At 35.4% G+C, this 19,629-nt stretch overlaps 3 protein-coding genes across 3 annotated transcripts; 1 reads left to right on the top strand and 2 right to left on the bottom strand.

Annotated features, from left to right (window-relative positions):
* Positions 1-11,515: 11,515 nt before the first annotated feature.
* Positions 11,516-12,549, top strand: LOC120768727. The gene is made up of 4 exons (XM_040095500.1): positions 11,516-11,605; positions 11,682-11,859; positions 11,917-12,426; positions 12,544-12,549. Coding segments are annotated over exons 1-4 (696 nt in total). The 5' UTR covers positions 11,516-11,603.
* A 355-nt stretch (positions 12,550-12,904) lies between these two features.
* On the bottom strand, positions 12,905-13,499 carry LOC120768726 (putative nuclease HARBI1). Its single transcript, XM_040095499.1, has 2 exons — positions 13,345-13,499; positions 12,905-13,278 (listed from the first exon to the last, which is right to left on the bottom strand). Exons 1-2 carry the CDS (start codon positions 13,472-13,474, stop codon positions 12,905-12,907), a joined length of 504 nt encoding a protein of 167 aa, XP_039951433.1. The 5' UTR covers positions 13,475-13,499.
* Positions 13,500-13,529: 30 nt separating this feature from the next.
* On the bottom strand, positions 13,530-14,428 carry LOC120768725. The gene is made up of 2 exons (XM_040095498.1): positions 14,063-14,428; positions 13,530-13,998 (listed from the first exon to the last, which is right to left on the bottom strand). The coding sequence occupies exons 1-2, from the start codon at positions 14,182-14,184 to the stop codon at positions 13,530-13,532; spliced, it is 591 nt and encodes a 196-aa protein (XP_039951432.1). The 5' UTR covers positions 14,185-14,428.
* Between the last annotated feature and the right edge of the window lie 5,201 nt (positions 14,429-19,629).

Raw genomic sequence — 19,629 nt, 5'->3', positions numbered from 1 at the left:
TGAAGAAATGTTAGAATACTCCGATGTATCCATTTTGCACTATAAAACTACACTTATTTACATTGAAGGAATTCAAAACTTCTAAGAATCAAATTATCAAAACATAATATTAAAACCTGTTCGCAAAAACATTAAAATGACTCATTTTATGAAAAAGAAATATTCCTGTTAATCACAAAATTGTATGGACTGTCAAGAAATTGTAATAATATTCAAGTATTTAATAAGGAAAAAATTGTTAACTGAAGCTTATTAGAGGCCAAAAGATATGATGTAAATTCAGTAATGCTGATCAGGAAGAAAAAAGTTACAAAGTTGGAAACGATATTGGTATAATTAATGTCAACAGCTTCAATGAGATAGTCATCTAGAATAAAACCGAAAACAAATTAGTTCGCTCCTTCTTGGTACGAGGAGCTCTGTAATGAAGCCCGGAATACCTAATGTGACGATAACGCTGGCAAAAATTGAATGTATACAAATCCTCTCTTTGGAATCCTTATAAGTACTGCACATTATAATATACTACAGCTAGAACACCTTAAAGGTCAAGCCACGCTACACACTTGCAAGTGGAGTTAGAGAGAATGAGTCTTACCAGTGACCCCAATTCCAAACACCAACCCTATGAACATCAGCACAGTACCAATAATGGTTGCAAATAAATCGCCACAGATGTCACCTACACAATTACAATTTAACAGCATCAAATAGTTTTGACGTATACTAGAGGACTATCAGAAATTAAAGGGAGAGGGGCTAACAACAAAATTGTCAAATTCTCACATTACAATAAATGCTGATTTTACGTCTGTACGATATCCGCTAAGTGAAGCGTTCATGTAAGATTGTATTTTAAAGTATCAATATTTATATACTTAATGGTTCACATATGTAAACATTTGTAATTTTATTGCCTAATACAATACTTAATTTTCTTATACTTACCTACATACATATGGGCCATTTCATCAATTGGCGACATGGTTTTGTTCCCGTGGTTCTCCGATTTTGACGAAACTTTAGAATATCATAATATAGACCAAAATAAGAATATCTGTAAACTTTTTAGTGGTCAAAGTTGCTCCATTGTTTTTTGGCGCGCAATTCAAATTGAGATCAAACAAAAAAATGACAATTTCTTTTATTTTTTAACGACCTCAAAATTGAGTGAAAAAAATTTTGCAGTTATCCAATTTTATGTAAAAAAATCTCAGCTTTCTGATAAAAATATTTTCAAAATCCAAAAAAAATTTAAAAATCCAAAAAAAAACATTTTTTTCCAAAAATCCCGTTTTTTGTGCTTTTCCCCCAATTTTTTTTTTTCAAAATTGACTTTTTCATTCGATTCCTTGTTCAATTTTACATAAGAATCAGTGTTCAAAAATATGGGACTCTGATCCCATGAACAGCAAAAAAATTCAATTTGTCGCTCAAAATCCAAAAAAAAAAACTTTTTTCCAAAAATCCCATTTTTTGTACTTCTCCACCAACTTTTTTTCAAAATTGACTTTCCCATTCGATTCCTCGTTAAATTTTACATAAGAATCAGTGTTCAAAAATATGGGACTCTGATCCCATGAACAGCAAAAAAAAAATGCAAAGTTGTCGCTATACGGCGCATATTTTTATGAATGAAGACACTGATTTCTTCATTAATTCAAGTCTAAGAATACAATTTACATGTTTACCTCCTTCACACAACCTTCTAAGCGAACAAATTCTTGTTGAATTGATGTTTCTTGACACCCAAGGGTATTGCAGATGGGCAGAATTGAACGAGTGCCACGCTCCCAAAATGCCATTAATCGAAAACCTATTAAGTGCCCCAACTAAGTTCCCCAATATGATACAATACTCTTGTTTGGTCCAACAAATTACATTAGGAAAAAGTACCCACGGTATAAAAAATTTAGAAAAATTGGCGGGGCCTCGTTTTCTAATAGCAGATCAATTGAAAAGTCCCCGCTTGACATATAGATGGCGCTACTAAAATTAAATTTATGTTTTAGTTTGCTCCAACCTTTAAAAGACGCCTGTATCGTGTTTTCCAACATTGATGACATGATTTCTAAGAGTCCTTTCGGTCATTTTTAATACGTCATGATTTGTAATTCTTTTTCATTGTATTCACTAATGTTTACAATTTCATCAAGGAAAGATGTACACAAGAACAACGTTTACACATTATTCAATTTTATTATCAAAGCAATAGTAAATAATTAAGAAAATGATTTCCCCGATGGGTCTCACTTTCATCTGAGTGGTGCGGTAAATAAACAAAACTTTCGATTCTGGTGCGAAGAAAAACCAAAAATTATTTATGGAAAACCATCACATTCACCTAAATTGACAGTTTGGTGTTTACTGTCAATAGAGAGATATATAGATCGATGATAACCAATGGCCGCAATTGGTTCCAACAAGACGGGGCTACGTGCCACACAGCACATGCAACAACCGAATTATTGTGAGAAATTTGGAGTTCGACTACTTAAAGAAATTGTGAGATTGAATGACCTTCAAGATGTTGTGATTTAACATCAATAGATTAGTTTTTTAGGGTTATTTGAAATCATTGGTCTTCAACAATAAACCAAACTCCCTTCAAGCTTCACAAGTCAATATTTAAAGTGCTCTTCTTGACATATGACTTGATTTAGTGGGAAAAGTACTTGAAAATTGGGTTCATCGAATTCGTCCCTGCAAAAGAAGTAATGGATGCCATTTGAATGGAGTTATATTCAGAGCTTAATTGTAGCGACTGTACTTCACATTAAATAAAAAGCATTTAAATTTCTTTAACAATTAGTGGGTCTTTTAGGAAAGGAGGAATCACATCACTCTTATTTGAAATATAGCAAAACATTTCTCTCCAAAGTCCAATCGACAGTCTTCTGAGTGAACTGCACACAATCCGCTCCAAAGCGTGGTAAAACGCAACAGTCAACTGGCGTTTGTATTTAGGGATGCGCATAGAATAATTTTTATTGACTAGCTAGAACAGCGAAGGACAATCGACAGCGACTATAACATAGCGTCTGTGCAAGCTGTAACAAAAATAAAAATAGAGTTCGTAGATGGGTGTTATCGGACCATCAAAACAACATTAAACGAAAACCTATAAAGTGCCATAACCAAGCACTAAAGTAAGATATGCAAATGTAATTTGGAAAAGGAAATCTCAGTAGAAAAGGACAGGGAGGCTAAGAATTTTGAAAAGCGGGCGTGGCCCTCCTCCCCTCTAATAGGTTCAATATATATACCGTCCAAGCCGCTAAAGCTTCAAGAACCAACCTCGCCTAGGGCAAATACCATAGAACTCTTACCGACAGTTAAACCTACTAAAAGCGCGATAAATCAATAACTAAATAATTTTACCGCCGACGTGGTTGAGAGAGCTTTAAAGGAACCAAAGCTCGACGATGAGCGTGTTACTGCCCTTCTTTAGGTGAAATCAGATATCTCGAGAATTGTTAGAGCAATTTCAACTTCGATATACATATAATATTCTTCTGACATCCTATGTTACTGTGCCACAATAAGTGAAATCGGACTACAACCACGTCTTCTTCGCATATAACACGATTATAAATTCCTTTTGATTTTCTTACTTTCCAGTATACAAATTAAGAAGTATTAAATATGACGAAGTATGCCACGTTATGACCAAAAATCAAATCAAACCAAAACTGTTCAAGGCCCTTAATACCATATGTGTGGACCCCAACACCTATAGTTGAATTTGAATCGGAGATACCGGTCAATGTATTTGCCAAAAATTAATTCCCGATATACCTAATATAAAGAGTTTCGAAATTTCGAGTGACTTTATACCAAACATTATTTTTGCCAATATGTAAATTGTCTCAATGAAAATGAAAGTGTGTGTTATTAACAACAGTGTATTTTTGCGCCTAAAATGGATAACATTGGGAAAAAATGTGACCTAGCACCGATACAACTAATATCAGGATTTTCGAACATCCGGTTGACTTTACTTCATATAAGGTACTTTGATGAAACCCTGGGAGCATTTTATCAGTTTGAGGCATGTTAGTTGTATGAATTAATAGGCAAAATCTAGCCAATATCAAAATAATGATTTTCGTTATTCTAACAAATTTTATGCAGAATATGTCGGCAAACGATTGCTATATTTAAAATTGTTTCAAAATATGTTCTCGAGAGTACCTGAAGAATGCCAAATTTAACGCAATCAGCCCATTCCTTGCTCAGGCTCCAAAATACATACACCATAAACCGTTCATGTTGGGCAAAACTAAACGCACAATTTTTTTTCATTGGAATGGAATTGGCACATAAGTACCTAATATATTAAATGACGCCTCTGGTCCAATTGATATTGCGTACATACATATGTATGTATATCTTAGTTGAAAATGGGGAATCCACAAAAAGGGGACCTCACAATCTGCGCCAATTACCATGGAATAAGCATATAAGGTTATATTGAGCGTATAGTGTGAAAGATCATTAAAATGGATAAATTTTGGGAGACATAGCACTCATGTAACTAATATCAGGATTTTCGAACATAAGGTTGGCTTAACGGCATTTTATTAGTATGTGGCATATTAATTGTATGTAGTATTAGGAAAATATATAAAATGGAGTCAATACTACCCCCAACATCCATACACTATATACATATGTACATATAATAATTTTCGTTATTCTAAAAAATGTATGCCGAATATGTCGGTCAGTATTATTAATAAAGCCTCCTTCAAAATGTGTTCTCCAGTATACCTGAACAATGTCAAAATTGGTGCAACCTATCTGTCCCCAATATACCTCAATATACCCCCGGCCCTCTTCTCCGTAGTCCTACATCCGCCCTTGGAATAGCAGGAGTTCCTCCTTTTTTTATTCGCTTTGCTATACAACAACTTAGTTGTTTGGAAGCATGACCATATTTGATATCTGAAAGTATTCTATAAAAATATTTACAAGAGAATTAATTTTTACCTTAATGAATCCATTGACTTCAACTTGGCATCCACTATCGCATTGTTTGAATAATTAAAAATTAAAGTTTTGTCTACGTCAGTTTTCAAACCGGCGAAATCTAGTGTGGTTCGTACAACGAAGAGAGAATTTAATAAATACAAGAATGTAGACCTTAAGCGTAAAACTTCTAATATGTATACATACAAACTTTGAAAAGATTCCGAATGGTACGTTGTATAATGTCTGATATAGTTTTTTGCGAAGTATTTTTATGTGAATATATGTATTTACTTATGGTAGGTTTATATCTTGTTATATTATAATATTTAATACCTCAAAAACTTGTGAAAATAGCGTATCAGTGAAAGGTACCTGACAAATTAAATACTTGAAACGACAAATAATCGAGAAGCGGTAAAGCAGACTTACATTTTATTGGCAAATGAACTATTCGAGTTAAATTGACAGCACAGAATGTCAAAATGGCGCTTTTGCAGTTGGATTAAATTGCGATAATATGAGATTCAATATTCTGATAATTTGTTGTGTGCAACAACGGATTCGTTCGATGTCATCAATGGTCGTGAATATGGTCGCATGCTTGCACACAGTTAATTGCATACTATGATGAGGAAGGCTGGTCGTATGTACATATACATATGTACATGCGTATTCGCGTGTGTATCGATGCAGCTCGACCCTAAAGCGCTGGTACGGTTGGTAATAAATGAGTGACAGCCGAATTAAAATTTCGTGTCTGCTACAAATCTACTTTGAGATATTCAAGTACATCTGTATGTACATTGTATAACTACATACATATTTAAATACCCGCATGACATTGTAATTTTGCAGTCGTTGGATTGCGTATTCTATGTAATTGCAGATGAAATTTGTATTTTTTTTGTGAGGCTTTTTACTTCAAATATTGCGAGAATTCGAATATTTGGATTTTTTATCGTAAATATACCTTTCGTTTGATCCCTTTACTACTTGCAACATTTTATATAGAAATTTAAGTAATTACTTCGGTGCGGTTGTATTTAAAAAGTATCAAAGATAAAATGAAAAATCTTTTAAAGGAAATGCATCAAATTAGAGCAAATAATCTAAGTGCAATACCGAAGATATAAAATTCACTGTTCAAAAGCTCACGGCGGTAAAAGATTTCATTACTTAAACTAACATTTCGAGAAAATGTATGCGAATAATTACTGATATTACTGTCATAAAAATAAAAAAAATTCCAACATCTTTACTGGTTTAATCAGGTAACTGATTTGTCATGCTAAAAGAGGGGTCTTTCATCTGAGGTTGTTTGTGACTGTTTATTGGGATCGTTTTTTTAGTGGTGGGTCCCAAACACAGCGCACAACCCTGTGGAGGGGATGTTTTGCCTTCTCCCTTTAGTTCGCCTTTAAACGGACGTTCTTTTGCTACCCAGAGGATACTTGGTCAAAGACCGGAAGTAGTGAGCTGCTTGAGCCATATGTAAAAGAGTCGTTTTTGACTACTCCCAAGTGAATGGCGCTAAGAAAACTTTCCTCACTTACCTGAACTTCTACACATGACTCCATCCTTCAAAGTTACGGTCGACCACAACACGTGCGGGAGGCGATAGATACCGAGAGTTGAAGAGGGAAGCGAGACGGATTTGCAGACAGAAAAAGAGTGAGGCCAAAATGCGTGAGTGTGAAGAGCTTGACATACTGGCCAACAGGGGTAATGCTCGAAAATTCTACGAAAAAATGCGGCGACTAACACAAGGTTTCAAAACCGGCGTATGCACTCGTAGAACCTTAAGATAGGTGATCTAATAATCGATGCCCAGAGCATAATAAAATTATGGAGAGAATACTTTTCCAGCCTGCTGAATGGCAGTGAAAGCATAATGCCAGGAGGAGGCAAACCTGATTCGCCAATCGATGACGATGGAACAGACATTCCATTGCCCGACCATGAAGAAGTTCGAATAGCAATTACCCATCTGAAGAACAACAAAGCGGCGGGGGCCGATGGATTGCCGACCGAGCCATTCAAAAACGGCGGCGAAGAACTGATAAGGAGCATGCAATAGCTTCTTTGTAAAATATGGTCGGACGAAAGCATGCCCAACGATTGGAATTTAAATGTAATCTGCCCAATCCACAAAAAGGAAGACCCCACAATCCGGGCCAACTACCGTGGGATAAGTCTCCCAAACATCGCATATAAAGCCCACCGTCAACAAACTGATTGGACCTCGTCGGTGTGGCGTTAGACCTGGAAAATCAACCAACGATCAGATATTTACCATGCGTCAAATTTTGGGAAAAACCCGTAAAAAGGGAATCGACACACACCACCACCTCGTCGATTTCAAAGCTGCTTTTGACAGCACGAAAAAGAGCTGCCTTTATGCCGCGATGTCTGAATTTGGTATCCCCACAAAATTAATACGGTTATATAAACTGACGTTGAGCAAAACCAAAAGCTCCGTCAGGATCAGGAAAGATCTCTCCGAGCCGTTCGATACCAAAGTTCAGACTCCCTTCGTGTGACTTCTTCTACCTACTTCTGGAGAATTTAATCGAGCAGGTACAATCTTTTATAAGAGTGTACAGCTGCTGGCGTACGCTGATGACATTGATATCATTGGCTTTAACAACCGCGCTGTTAGTTACGCTTTCTCCAGAATGGATAAGGCACTAGCACTAGCGACTAGGCAGCCACGTCACTGTTAACAGTCATAACTTCGAAGTTGTAGACAATTTCCTCCATCTTGTAATCATCGTAGACATCAACAATAATCTCTTGCCAACAGGTGCTACTTCGGACTAAGTAGGCAATTGAGAAGTACAACAACAAAACTCTATAAGTCACTGTTATATGGTGCAAAGGCATGGACGATGACAACATCTGATGAGTCGACGGTGCGAGTTTTCGAGAGAAAAGTTCTGCCAGAGATGTATGGTCCTTTGCGCGTTGGTCACGGCGAATATAGCATTCGATGGAACGATGAGCTGTATGAGAAATACGATGACATTGACATAGTTCAGCGAATTAAAAGACAGCGGCTCCACTGGCTAAGTCATGTCGTTCGAATATACGAAAATACTCTAGCTCATCGTTCCATTGAATGCGATCTCTCATCCGTGCTGGTTGTTATTTTTCATTGGGAGCGTTTTTTTACGGAGCAGATTCCAAACCCAGCGCAAAACCCTGCGAAGAGGATGTTTCGCCTTCTCACTTTAGCTTTCCTTCAAACGGATGTTCTTTGGCTACCCAGAGGATACTTGTTCTAGGTCCGGAAGTTGTGAGCTGTTTATATGTAAAAGAATCGTTTCTAGCCACTCCCAAGTAGATGGCAATCAGAGAACTTTCCTCACTTACATGAACTTCTACACATGACTCCATATATTCTGCCTTGTTAATGCGTCCATGGTGGTATTGAAGAAAAAAAGAGCAGTCTTTTGGTAACAAAAACAACTTGTATGTTAGAATTAAATATGGCTATCTGCATTATAACGGGTATTTTTCTTAGTTCTGTGAATTTAAATGAGGCAAAATTTTTTGCGGAGTTGTTCCTTTTGATCGTATGTTAATTTATTTATACGCAGCCAAACGACCATCACTTGACCTAAATTATTTTGAAATCATAATGGCAAACCCTTATCTTTAAACTAGTTAATTTCTTGTCCATAATATAAACTTTTTGCATTTTCTTTCTTCTTCAAAACCACATGTCTAAATAAAAAAAAATACTTTATTATCCATATCTGCCAAATAGTAAAATATATGTTTTCTTTGTATAAACACCGAATTCATTCTCAACAATTTGAATTAAATGCTAAAATGTTAGTCTAAAAGCAACTGTCAATGGCAGCACTTAACTTCCGTCCCTTTGTAAAGCGATGGAAGCAAATTATTGTCAAACATTTCTCATGCCTATATTTAAAGGCCAACTCAATTTTGGTGGAATGATAACTATTATTATTGTGTACAATATATATAAACAGTAATCATATTTCGGTATTAATTCCCATATATGTGCTAGAAGATAAGCGCACAGGAAACTCATTTAACATATATCAGTCTAAATTAATTTCTCACTGGCAGCCACAAACTTTTGTAGTAGCGGCTACCAACCAAACCAGTAAGGTTTACAGCGGAAATTTTATCTGTGGTACGTTGCATCTTCCAGTGATGGAATGCCACCACCCTCACTCTTGTCACATTCTAGGGAAATATAAACACTGCTGTTTTAGCTAGCAGCTGACTTGTCTGGCGGCACCCAAACACTTGTGCACAAGTTGTCACGTGACAGAATGTCAACATGCGTATGAACACGAAATTGTTCTGCAATTCACACGCCCACTAGAAAATAAATAGTTACTGTAACATATTTACATAAATATACATATGTATATGTTTTTAAAGATATTGGTGCACACAAACTGAATTTGTTCCTTCAGGCCTTGGGTTGACGTTTAAGAGAATCTTATTTAGTGCTGACTTCGGAAAAGTCCAAGGTAGAACTTATTTAATAGTGAACATAAATGTCTACCTAAATACGAGTAGGTGCATATATTTTACATACGTTTGTACAGTTATTAATGGTGGGTAGTACATAGTACCTCAGAGAACTTTTAAATATTCTAGTTTATATTTTTACACACACTTTGATTTAATAATAAATATAAGTATGAAATTTCAAGATACCCCTAGCCAGGCCAAGAAGAGTCGTAAACACTTAGAAAATCGAAGCTCGTATTTACTAGTGACGTTGGCTCGTCTGTTGGTTGATTAAAGTGGTATTAAAGTCCAACAGAAAGTTTGCAAAGAGCCTGTTGTTATTTCCTCTTCATTATTTGATCTATACTCTAACAACTTAAGGGAGTTCTTCCATTTGGTTCATTCAATATAATATAGAGGAAATATTACTCTTCTTATGCAATTACTTCGGTTATACTCCTGATTCCAAGAAAGATGAAATCCAACATTGAGGTTTCGGATATCAACATCGACTTCCGAATGCACTGCCTACACTCTTAACGGAAAACATTTTGTTTTCTTCTCGAATGATTCCATCTCTATTGTGTCACGGTTCCTTCGGGGAAGATGAATAGTCGATAACATTTTAATATGTAGGTATGTAGTCATTTACTATACATGAGCTTGTTGATTTAATATGCATTGTGAAGTGAGCAACTTTGCGAGTTTTCTACTCAGCAACATCACGCACCAAAAATTCCGCAATAAATTCTTTCGGAGATAGAGTTCGGTTGAGTTTGGCGGAAAATTTTGAGGCGGCAAGATGGCGACGCACATACATATTGGCGGAGCGTGTTGGAATTTATGAATTAAACGCTTTGGGTTCACACTTAATTGTTTAGAGGTTATGTGGTTACTGAGGATAGGAATTCGGTCCATTATTTGTTGTTCAAAAACTTTAAATAAAAAGTTCTGGTGGAACGATTTTGATTTATGTGAATACATTTTCTTCGAAGCAGATGAGCAGATTACATACCCTAAAAATTGAGTTTCATTAATTTTTATTAAGTAAAAAACGTACATGTTATCTTTTTATTCTCTTGCAAAAGTTACTGTAGAATATAATAGTTTAAACTGTAATTTGGCAGAGCGGATCGCAGTAACAAGAGGCTACTGTGAACAAACTTCTTAATCATCCCGAATGACAGTGTAAAAATGGATGAAAAGCAAGATAACCCCATCCACTTATATAATGGTACTGTTAAAATTTAATAAAAGTGCGATAAATCAATAACTAATTACCACGTAGACATAAAATTTTACACCAGATAATGAGATAGTTTTGTAGGAGCCAGTGTAAAAATTAGAAGATGTGAATGGAACCGTCCTCTTTTAAGTGAAATCAGATATCTAAAGACATCAAAAGCTCCGTCAGGATGAGGAAGGACCAAGCGAGGCTTCAGGAAAAGCAGACTCCCTATCGTGTGACTTATTCCTTAAAATCCAACGCAGAATCACTCTTTCCAACAGGTTCTACTTTGGACTAAGTAAGAAATTAAAGAGTAAAGTCCCCTTTCGACAAGCAAAACTAAACTCTACAAGTCCCTCATCATTCCCGCTCTGTTATGTGGTGTAAGGAAAATGACGTCTCATCCCTAGAGTTTTCGAGAGAAAGGTTTTGCGGAAGCCAAATGGCGAAAAGAAGAAACGACTGGCGCGATGTTGTTAACTCAGCTACAACGCAGTGTATGAGATATTAAATTGAAACTCAGTGAAAATGCTTTCATGATAATACTATGCCAGTGAGAACGCTATCCTGATGTACTATATGTCTATGTGTCAAAAATGGGTTGAATTGAGTCAATACTTCCCTTAGCCCCATATAAGTACCTAAAATATCTTTTTGTCTAAAATGGATAAAACTGAGAGAAATTAGATTCTTTGTCTGACGTTTTCCATATCAACTCAATATATTATATAATATTTCGCATATTCGGTCAAGTTTATATCACACATTTCACATTTCTTACTTGAAGGTTTTAGCGTAATTTTAATGAGCTATGCAACTCTGTCGAAATTTTCGTTGAGCATCGAAATGGCTGTCGAACAGAATTTACCTATCGACAGCGTAGCGTAGTGAATGGAAATTTGTGAAAATGTAGGTTTTTTGCGTTTATTTATTGCTTTATGGTAACAAATAATTAATTTATACTATTTTTGTTAATTTTATGCAGGTCGAAAGTCGTGAGCACTAAACAGCAGTTGGAAAAACTGGTAGCTTTAATGGAAGAAAATCCACAATTTGCAAGAGGGATTTGCACCAAAGTTCAGGCGGCAACAAAATGGGAGGGATTTGCTTTGGAGCTGAACTGTTTGGGTCCACCAACTAGACCAGCGGCAAAGTGGATGAAGGTTCATAAAGTTGTTCTGTGTTTTTTGTGGAAATACATTTTTATTTGGACATTGTAGGTATGGGCTGATATGAAGTCAAAGACAAAGAAAAAACTGTCGCAAAACAAAGCGGAGTACAGAGCAACAGGCGGAGGTACTAACAGGCTGCAGGGATTTTCTAATACTGAAGAGAGTATTATTGGCTTACTTGAGTTTGATGCCTGCATAAACCCGCCGGGAGCTGAATTTGGTCTGGATATAAGTGGCGATGTTGAACCACAACTTCCAGCTTCACCAAATCCCACCCCACATCCTCAGGCTGAAGAAAGTGAAGTGGAGTTTCATTCTGAGGCTCACGAGCCTCCAGCACGCAAAACGCGGCCAATTAAAAAATGCAACAAGGCAGAGAGGCTGAGGTTACTGGACTCCCAGACAAATGCCCAGAAACAGTACTACAAAGAAATGGTCTCCACTTTAGGGGTCATACGAAAATGTGCTGAAGAAAAAGTGGAATACCTAAAGAAACAGTATGAACTGGATAAAAACGCAACAGAGGTAATGCTACAGCTGAAAATGGAAAAATTGCGGGTTTACAAAGAAGAAGTTTTAAAAAGCCAGCAAGATCGCAAATCAAAACTGCAGTTAAAACTTGCAATTTTAGAGCTAAAAAAAAATCTTTAAATAATTCTTAACTTTTATATTTAGATCTAAGTTTAAGTGCCTTAAAGAGACTGAATTAATATTTTTTGTTTTTATATTGCTATTTCAAAACTGTATATACTTCCAAGTAGAATAGGTAAATTAATTATGTGATATTTTTCGGTTTCTATTAGTATTTTAAGACTGTATATACTTCTAAGTAGAATAGGTAAATGAATTATGTGATATTTTTCGGTGTTTATTAGTATCTTAAGACTGTATATACTTCTAAGTACAAAAGGTAAATGAATCATGTGATATTTTTTGTCAAAAAGGTATTTTTTATTACGTAGATAAACATGAACAATGAATTCCATAATAAATATTTTGAATAAATAAACTTCTAATTAATTTTTTTTAATTATATCTAAAACGTTCTTGACATACGATTTCTAATTGCTCCTGCTTCCGAGTCGTTATCAGATTCAACTTCAATGACTCCACCATGACTGTCGTTTGCCTCATTAGGAAATTCTTCAGGAGAAATTTCGACTTTATAAAATATGCAAATGTTGTGTAAAGCTGCACAAACATTAATAATTTGTGTCGCCTTTTTTGGAGAATAGTGGAGAGCTCTTGCTTGTAACAAACATCTGAATCTATTTTTCAACACTCCAATAGTGCGCTCTACTATATTTCTTGCTCTCGAATGTTGTGTATTGTATCTGCTTTCTGGAGATCCTTCTTCAGAATTTCTAAAAGGTGTCATCAAATATGTTTTTAGAGCGTATCCAGCGTCTCCTATTCAGAAAAAAAATTATTCTAAAAAATATAACGTTTTGCTTTTTTAGACAAACATATATGTACCAAGTAGCCAAGTATTGCGAAGACCATTTTCGACTTGCTGTTCTAAATATGCTTTCAATGCTGACATGTTGAAAATCATTGAATCATGCGTTGCCCCCGGATTCTTTGCATTTATATACCGTATGTTCATTGTATGATCACAAACCTGTAATTAATATAAAAGCCAAAAATGCTCAACTACAAATTTACGATAAACTTGTTTGCATACTTACAATCACAGCATTAATGCTAAAGAATCCTTTTCTGTTGTAATATAAATGCTGCAACTCCTTTTTGGGAGCCACAATTTTGATGTGTGTACCATCAACACAACCAATTACCCCAGGAAATCTTGTATTGCTATAAAAATGAGATTTTGCTTGTTGCATTTCAGCCTCGGTATAATTGAATTTTATCCATCTTTGGCAAATGAAATTCTCCAGGGCATCGAGTACCTCAGATAGTACCACAGACACCGTGGGCTGTGCATGTCCAAGCATGTTTTCATTCCCTATACTAAGTTGATACGATCCCTGAGCACAAAATCGTAAAGTTGTTGCCAATTTTAGTATACTGGGAATAGATTTCGCTCGTGTGCATCGCTGCAGCATCTCCTCTGTAGCGGACAGCAAATCAACAAACGCCTCTTTCGACAAACGGAAGTTTTTTATAAATCTACAAATAAAATTTCCTAAATGTTGAACATGTAGAAACTTCTAACAAATAGCATTGTACTTACGTAGCGGAATCCAATTCCAAAGGGTTGGAAGCGTCCCTTAGCTTCTTTCTATTTCTAGCCAATTCCAGTAAGCTTTCATCCTCCTCTGAAGAATCGCCAAACCACAACTCAGTCGTAGTCATATTTTATTTTAACTTTTATTTATATTTTCTTTATTTATAAAATATTAGTTAGTTTTACTTCCACACTTCGTAAACAAAACGCTTTTAGTTTTTACACCATCTGACAGATGTATACTATCGTGAAAATTCAAAATGATTGCAATTCACAATAACGCCAATCTTCATCGAATGAGCGTCGTAATACCAAATGCAAATTCGTTCGACCAGCATTTTCGATCGTTGTCGAAGATCGAATGCAACTCATAATAGGGGCCCTAGTTTTTCTCATAACTACTTTTCTAGAAACGGTGTGCATGATATCTCAAGTTCTACTCAACCGATTCACATGAAATTTTATGAAATTTTAGACAGAGCTTTCTTATACATTATATTATCGCACTACGAAGAACTTTTGAATAATTTATTTTTTTTTTTAATTCCGAACCACAAAAAAACAGGGAAATTACGAAACTTTTTTTTCAAACCTCCACCATTTTGTAAAAAAATTTTTTTTATCAAAAACGTTTCGTAGTGTGATATCTACACTTTTGCTCTTCACGGATTTCGCATAAATTTTCACTTTAGGTGACGGAAAGGATTCTGCACACCAGGACAAGCCATTGTTTCATCAGTCTCTACTTCGTCGACCTGCAGTTTTTTTTTAATTTAATTTTTTTTTCTTATATTATTTATGTTTTGTATTCTTAGAATATCAATAAAAAGCATGTAAAAAATGGATAGTCAAAATAATTTTTGATTTATGTTTATCGCGTCAAAATTAATACCTAAAATTCGTGCTTCTAAACGAATACCCCCTTAAAAGAACTCAGAAGTTGGTCGATGTATGCGGTATAAAGACACCCAGATGTTCGAAAATGTATATATTACATACATATGTATATGGGCGGCAAAGTACTAACTCCAATCAACTTATTTTTAACAAGCAGACATACTTGATAGGATTGTCAAAGGAATACAACTTGTATTATCAGACATGTGCTGGAAATCGCGCGATTTCATTTGTTACCGAAATTGCAAATCGCACGAAATGATTTGAGGTGTGATGAAATTCACTCGACGGTTCGAACTTAAACTCGAAACAGCTGATAGTCAAACAACTGATACTCAAACACAATTATGTGTGAAATATTTTTATAAATATGAGTATTTTTATTGTTTCTGCGTATTTAATATACCGAAATTATTGGAATAATAATGAGAAAGTTCGTATAAACTTTATGCACAATGTTAACATGCAGCTTCTGATTATTTACAGATTCATTTCGTACTGTAGGATAAATAAAGAAGCTAAAATTAGCAGCCACAATGAGTTTTCTGGCGGAAGGGGGATTTCAGAGATCCATTGGAAAATATTCCCATATCGCGCTTGACAGAACGACTGTGTCGAAAATTTTAAAACAAACGTTGAGAGCTTTGGAACGGACACAATATTGAACGTGGATAAAGTTCCGAATGTCTCATAATGAATATAGCCCGTTAAAACAATATTTTTATAACAAATTCCTGGAGTAATTGATGGCGTCGACGTGTGCGTTCCGTCCATTCAAATTGCTAAAACCTCATGATAATGAACATTTGTACCTAAGTAGGAAAGACTGTTTTAGCATCAATGATAGTAAATTAACTAAAATTAAAATTAAATTAACTGCAATGATAGTAAATTAACTAATGAGAAGTGCATATGTGTATATGTAACTTTGCATGTTTTCCGGTATGCGACTACAAAATGGTTATAAATTCTGTAGATGCGTGTCACCCGGGGTCAATTCATAGTTATTTTATTTTTAATTTTTCCAGTATAAAGCGGTCTTTATCATCTAATTATGAAGACGGTGACCACAACTCGTGGTTGTTTGGAGACTCTGGCTATGCTTTAGAACCATACATGTTCACACCATATTGCAATCCAGATGTTGGAATATCGGAACATAAATTCAATTCGGTACTTTCATAAGCTTGTAACATCATTGTAAGAGTGATTAGGGTACTTAAAAGTCGATTCAAGTGTTTGCAAACAGTTTTGCCTTATACTCCTCAGAAAGTTGTTACCATTATTATTAATGTATGCTGTGCTCTTCACAACATTTGCCGCCTTCATAATTTGGATTTTGCCACGGAAGAACTAAGAAAATATTCAAAATGAGCCTGATAAAAATATCAGCCGTTTTCATAATAATGCGGCAAATATAAGGAACCAAATAGCAAATAATTTCATGCGAATAATTTAAGTTTCAGTATGTTTTTATTATTAAATATAACAACTAAACTACAAAAATGAACTAACTATGCATTAATAACTAAAATCACTTAAATTTCATTTTATTAAACATTTGGTTGCACATGGGTATATGCATTACCGTCTTCACTATAAGGGCACACGGGGCCCGTGCCCAGGGCCCCCATTCTCATGGGCACCGAATTTTCTCTCACACATTTTTGTCGGGCATATTACACTTTTTTCACAAATCAGTAATCTTATCAGAGGGTATATTTAACGCATCCTACCTAATTTACTAAGTACACCATCTAGCGATCACTCACGCAATCACTCTGATTATAAAGTCAAGCTGCAACGTGTAAACAAGGCCTAACATAAATGTCGACATTGTCTATACTTTCAGTCTGATAGGAGTGAGTGAGTGGCGTTATTTTGTTTCGTTTGGTAGTGAGATCAATAAACACTGGAATATTTATCTAAGGTTTGATATTTAAAATCGAGTAAAATAGACAGAAGTTTTGATTTGTTCGTTTAAACATTATTTCATTATGTCGAAAAGAACATATTTAAGTGGTTCACAAAAAAGAAAAAAAGTTACAGCTCAAAAAGAAATAACGGAAAAACTTCCAAAGCTAACTTCGTTTTGTACGGTTGAAGAAACAAATAAGACGAGGGATTATTCATTCTCATCACCGCAAGACAAAAGTACCTCTGAATGTCACCAGGAAAAAGAGGTTACATGTGACGAAAATGACAAACATACATTAGATGCTGAACCATCGACTTCAAGCCACTGTGAATTAATAACTGCAAGCTTAGAGAATGTATCTACGTGTCCTGACCCTGGTACTTACTGTGACGGCATTTTACCGGAAGAAGTCTGTGATATTTGGATTCGAAAAGGACCAGAGTTTTTGCAAAATATAAATAGCGACTTCTCTGAAACTTCTACAAGTTTTCCAGATTCAAACGGTAAAACGGAAACTAGATACTTAACTAAAAACATTTTTATTCGTAAATTGACGAATGGTGAGTCTTTACAAAGAAAATAGCTCCTTTATTCACCAGCAAAGAAATCTGTATACTGTTATTGCTGCCGTCTATTTAATACCACTACTGGTACTGGACAAAATTTAAGTTCTTCTAATGGATATAAAGATTGGAAGCATATACATAAGTAACTTATTGATAGAGCATGAGAACAGTTTACAGCACAGGGAATTTACGATGAACTATGTAGCAAGAATGAAAGCTACTGGACGAATTGATACTGAGTTGCTGTTCCAATATAATACAGAAATTAACTATTGGAAGAATGTGCTTAGGAGGATTGTTGCAGTAGTGAAATTTTTGGCTTCAAGATGCTTAGAACTGATTAGTGAATTTGATCCTTTTCTTGCTGATCACATACAAAACTGCGGAAATCGTGGAAAAGGAAGTACATCATATTTATCGGCAAATATTTGTAATGAATTTATTAATTTAATGGGACAGCAAGTTTTGAAAACCATTGTCAAAGAACTTAAATCAGCAAAGTACTATTCTATTAGCGTAGATTCTACGCCAGATCTGTCCCGTAAAAGACGGACAGCCTATTGAGAGATTTATGCAATTTTTGCCTATGGATAAACATAATGCACAATATATAGCAGATACCAATTTAAACTTTTTTGAAAGCCTTGATATTCCTATACAGGGGTGTTGTGGAATCCAAGACAGAATTGCTTAGCTGTCAGAATTGCAAACTAATTCTGATTTTCATTGGTGTTACAGAATCTGATTGGATTTTCGTCTTTTCGAACATACGCAAAACCAATTTTCGAATTAGCTGTGTACCTGTGTACTAATGTGACAAAACTTGCAAATGAATACATTTGGTAGCAATCCTATTAAAGTTTTTAATGAGTTCTGAATTAAAGAAAGAGTTTAAGAGATAACATTTATCGAATGAATAAAGACGCATTAGGGTGTTGAATTACATTTATTACGTTTTGTAAATCTAATATCTTTAAAAATCCGGATTTTTTTCCAAAAACTCAAAAATTAAGACATTTCGTGTTTTATACTTATGTTTCCCCTATAAAAATAAAGATAAATTAATTCGAAATAATAAATTGACTTGATTTCTTAGCTTATATTTCAAATCTGTGAGCGACTATTTTCTTGCTTTGTTTCTGATAGCAAAACCGATAAAATTGGTTTCCGTGATACAAATTCTGTTTCGAATATCAAACCAATGATATCTGAATTCATGACACCTACTACGTTTTTTGATCGGTTTCAATTCTGATTCCGACAACTATCAGATTCCACAACACCCCTGATAAAATATTGTCGCGGGCAGAGTTATGACAATGCATCAAATTTGTCTGGAAAGTACTCTGGTGTTCAGTCAAGAATAAAAGAAATTTGCGAATTAGCGATTTACATTCCATGTGCGGCACATTCACTAAATTTAATGGGTGTTCAGGCTGTTGAGTGTGTTACTGAAGCGGTATCATTCCTTCAATTTGTAAAAAAATTGTTCAATTTTTTTCGGCTTCGACAAAACGATCGAAAATTTTGACTTAGCATTTGAGCAAATACAGTCCTAAAGTCTCTTTTGGAAACTAGATGGTCTGCACGTGCCAATGCTATTAATGCTTTGCAAAATGGTTATTTAAATATTTCTGAAGCATGATCTTCAATCGCAAGTGACACCAATCAACCAGGAGACACTAGACAAGAAGCACAAAGCCTAGAAAAAATAAATGGGAAAATTTGAGACTGCTCTTCTAACGGAAATATGGAATGATCTTTTGGGAATTATAAATAAAACAAGTCTAAGTTTACAGAATAGCACCCTGACCATGAACGTTGTAACTAAACTTTACGAATCTCTGATCAGTTATGTCAATACCGCACGCGATAATTTTGATCAGTACGAAACGGCTGCTAGATTTCATTGGGGGGCTTTTTACGTGGCGGGTCCCAAACCCAGCGCACAACCCTATGTAGGGGATGTTTCGCCTTCTCACATTATCTCGCCTTCGAACGGATATTCTTAGGCTACCCAGAGGATACTTGGTCAAAGACCGGAAGTAGTGAGCTGCTTGAGCCATGTGTAAAAGAATCGCTTCTGGCCACTCGCAAGTGAATGGCATCCTCCAATGCGAAGAAACGACTGGCGCGCTGTTGTTAACTCGGCTATAATCGCGTAAGCGGTGTCTACGCCAATTAAGACAAAG

The sequence above is a fragment of the Bactrocera tryoni genome, chromosome 2, assembly GCF_016617805.1.
Source record: "Bactrocera tryoni isolate S06 chromosome 2, CSIRO_BtryS06_freeze2, whole genome shotgun sequence".
Classification (NCBI taxonomy): Eukaryota; Metazoa; Arthropoda; class Insecta; order Diptera; family Tephritidae; genus Bactrocera; species Bactrocera tryoni.
The sequence above is the reverse complement of the archived record's forward strand: the minus strand, read 5'-3'. Positions and strand labels throughout refer to the sequence as shown.

Excerpts from the sequence above, each read along its gene's own strand:
- LOC120768727 (XM_040095500.1), top strand. Across the intron at positions 11,860-11,916 it reads CAGCGGCAAAGTGGATGAAG|GTATGGGCTGATATGAAGTC; the intron begins GTTCATAAAGTT and ends TGGACATTGTAG.
- LOC120768726 (XM_040095499.1), bottom strand. The coding sequence starts at position 13,474 with ATGAACATACGGTATATAAATGCAAAGAATCCGGGGGCAACGCATGAT. Across the intron at positions 13,279-13,344 it reads TCGCAATACTTGGCTACTTG|GAGACGCTGGATACGCTCTA; the intron begins GTACATATATGT and ends TTTTCTGAATAG.
- LOC120768725 (XM_040095498.1), bottom strand. The coding sequence starts at position 14,184 with ATGACTACGACTGAGTTGTGGTTTGGCGATTCTTCAGAGGAGGATGAA. Across the intron at positions 13,999-14,062 it reads TTGGAATTGGATTCCGCTAC|ATTTATAAAAAACTTCCGTT; the intron begins GTAAGTACAATG and ends TTTTATTTGTAG.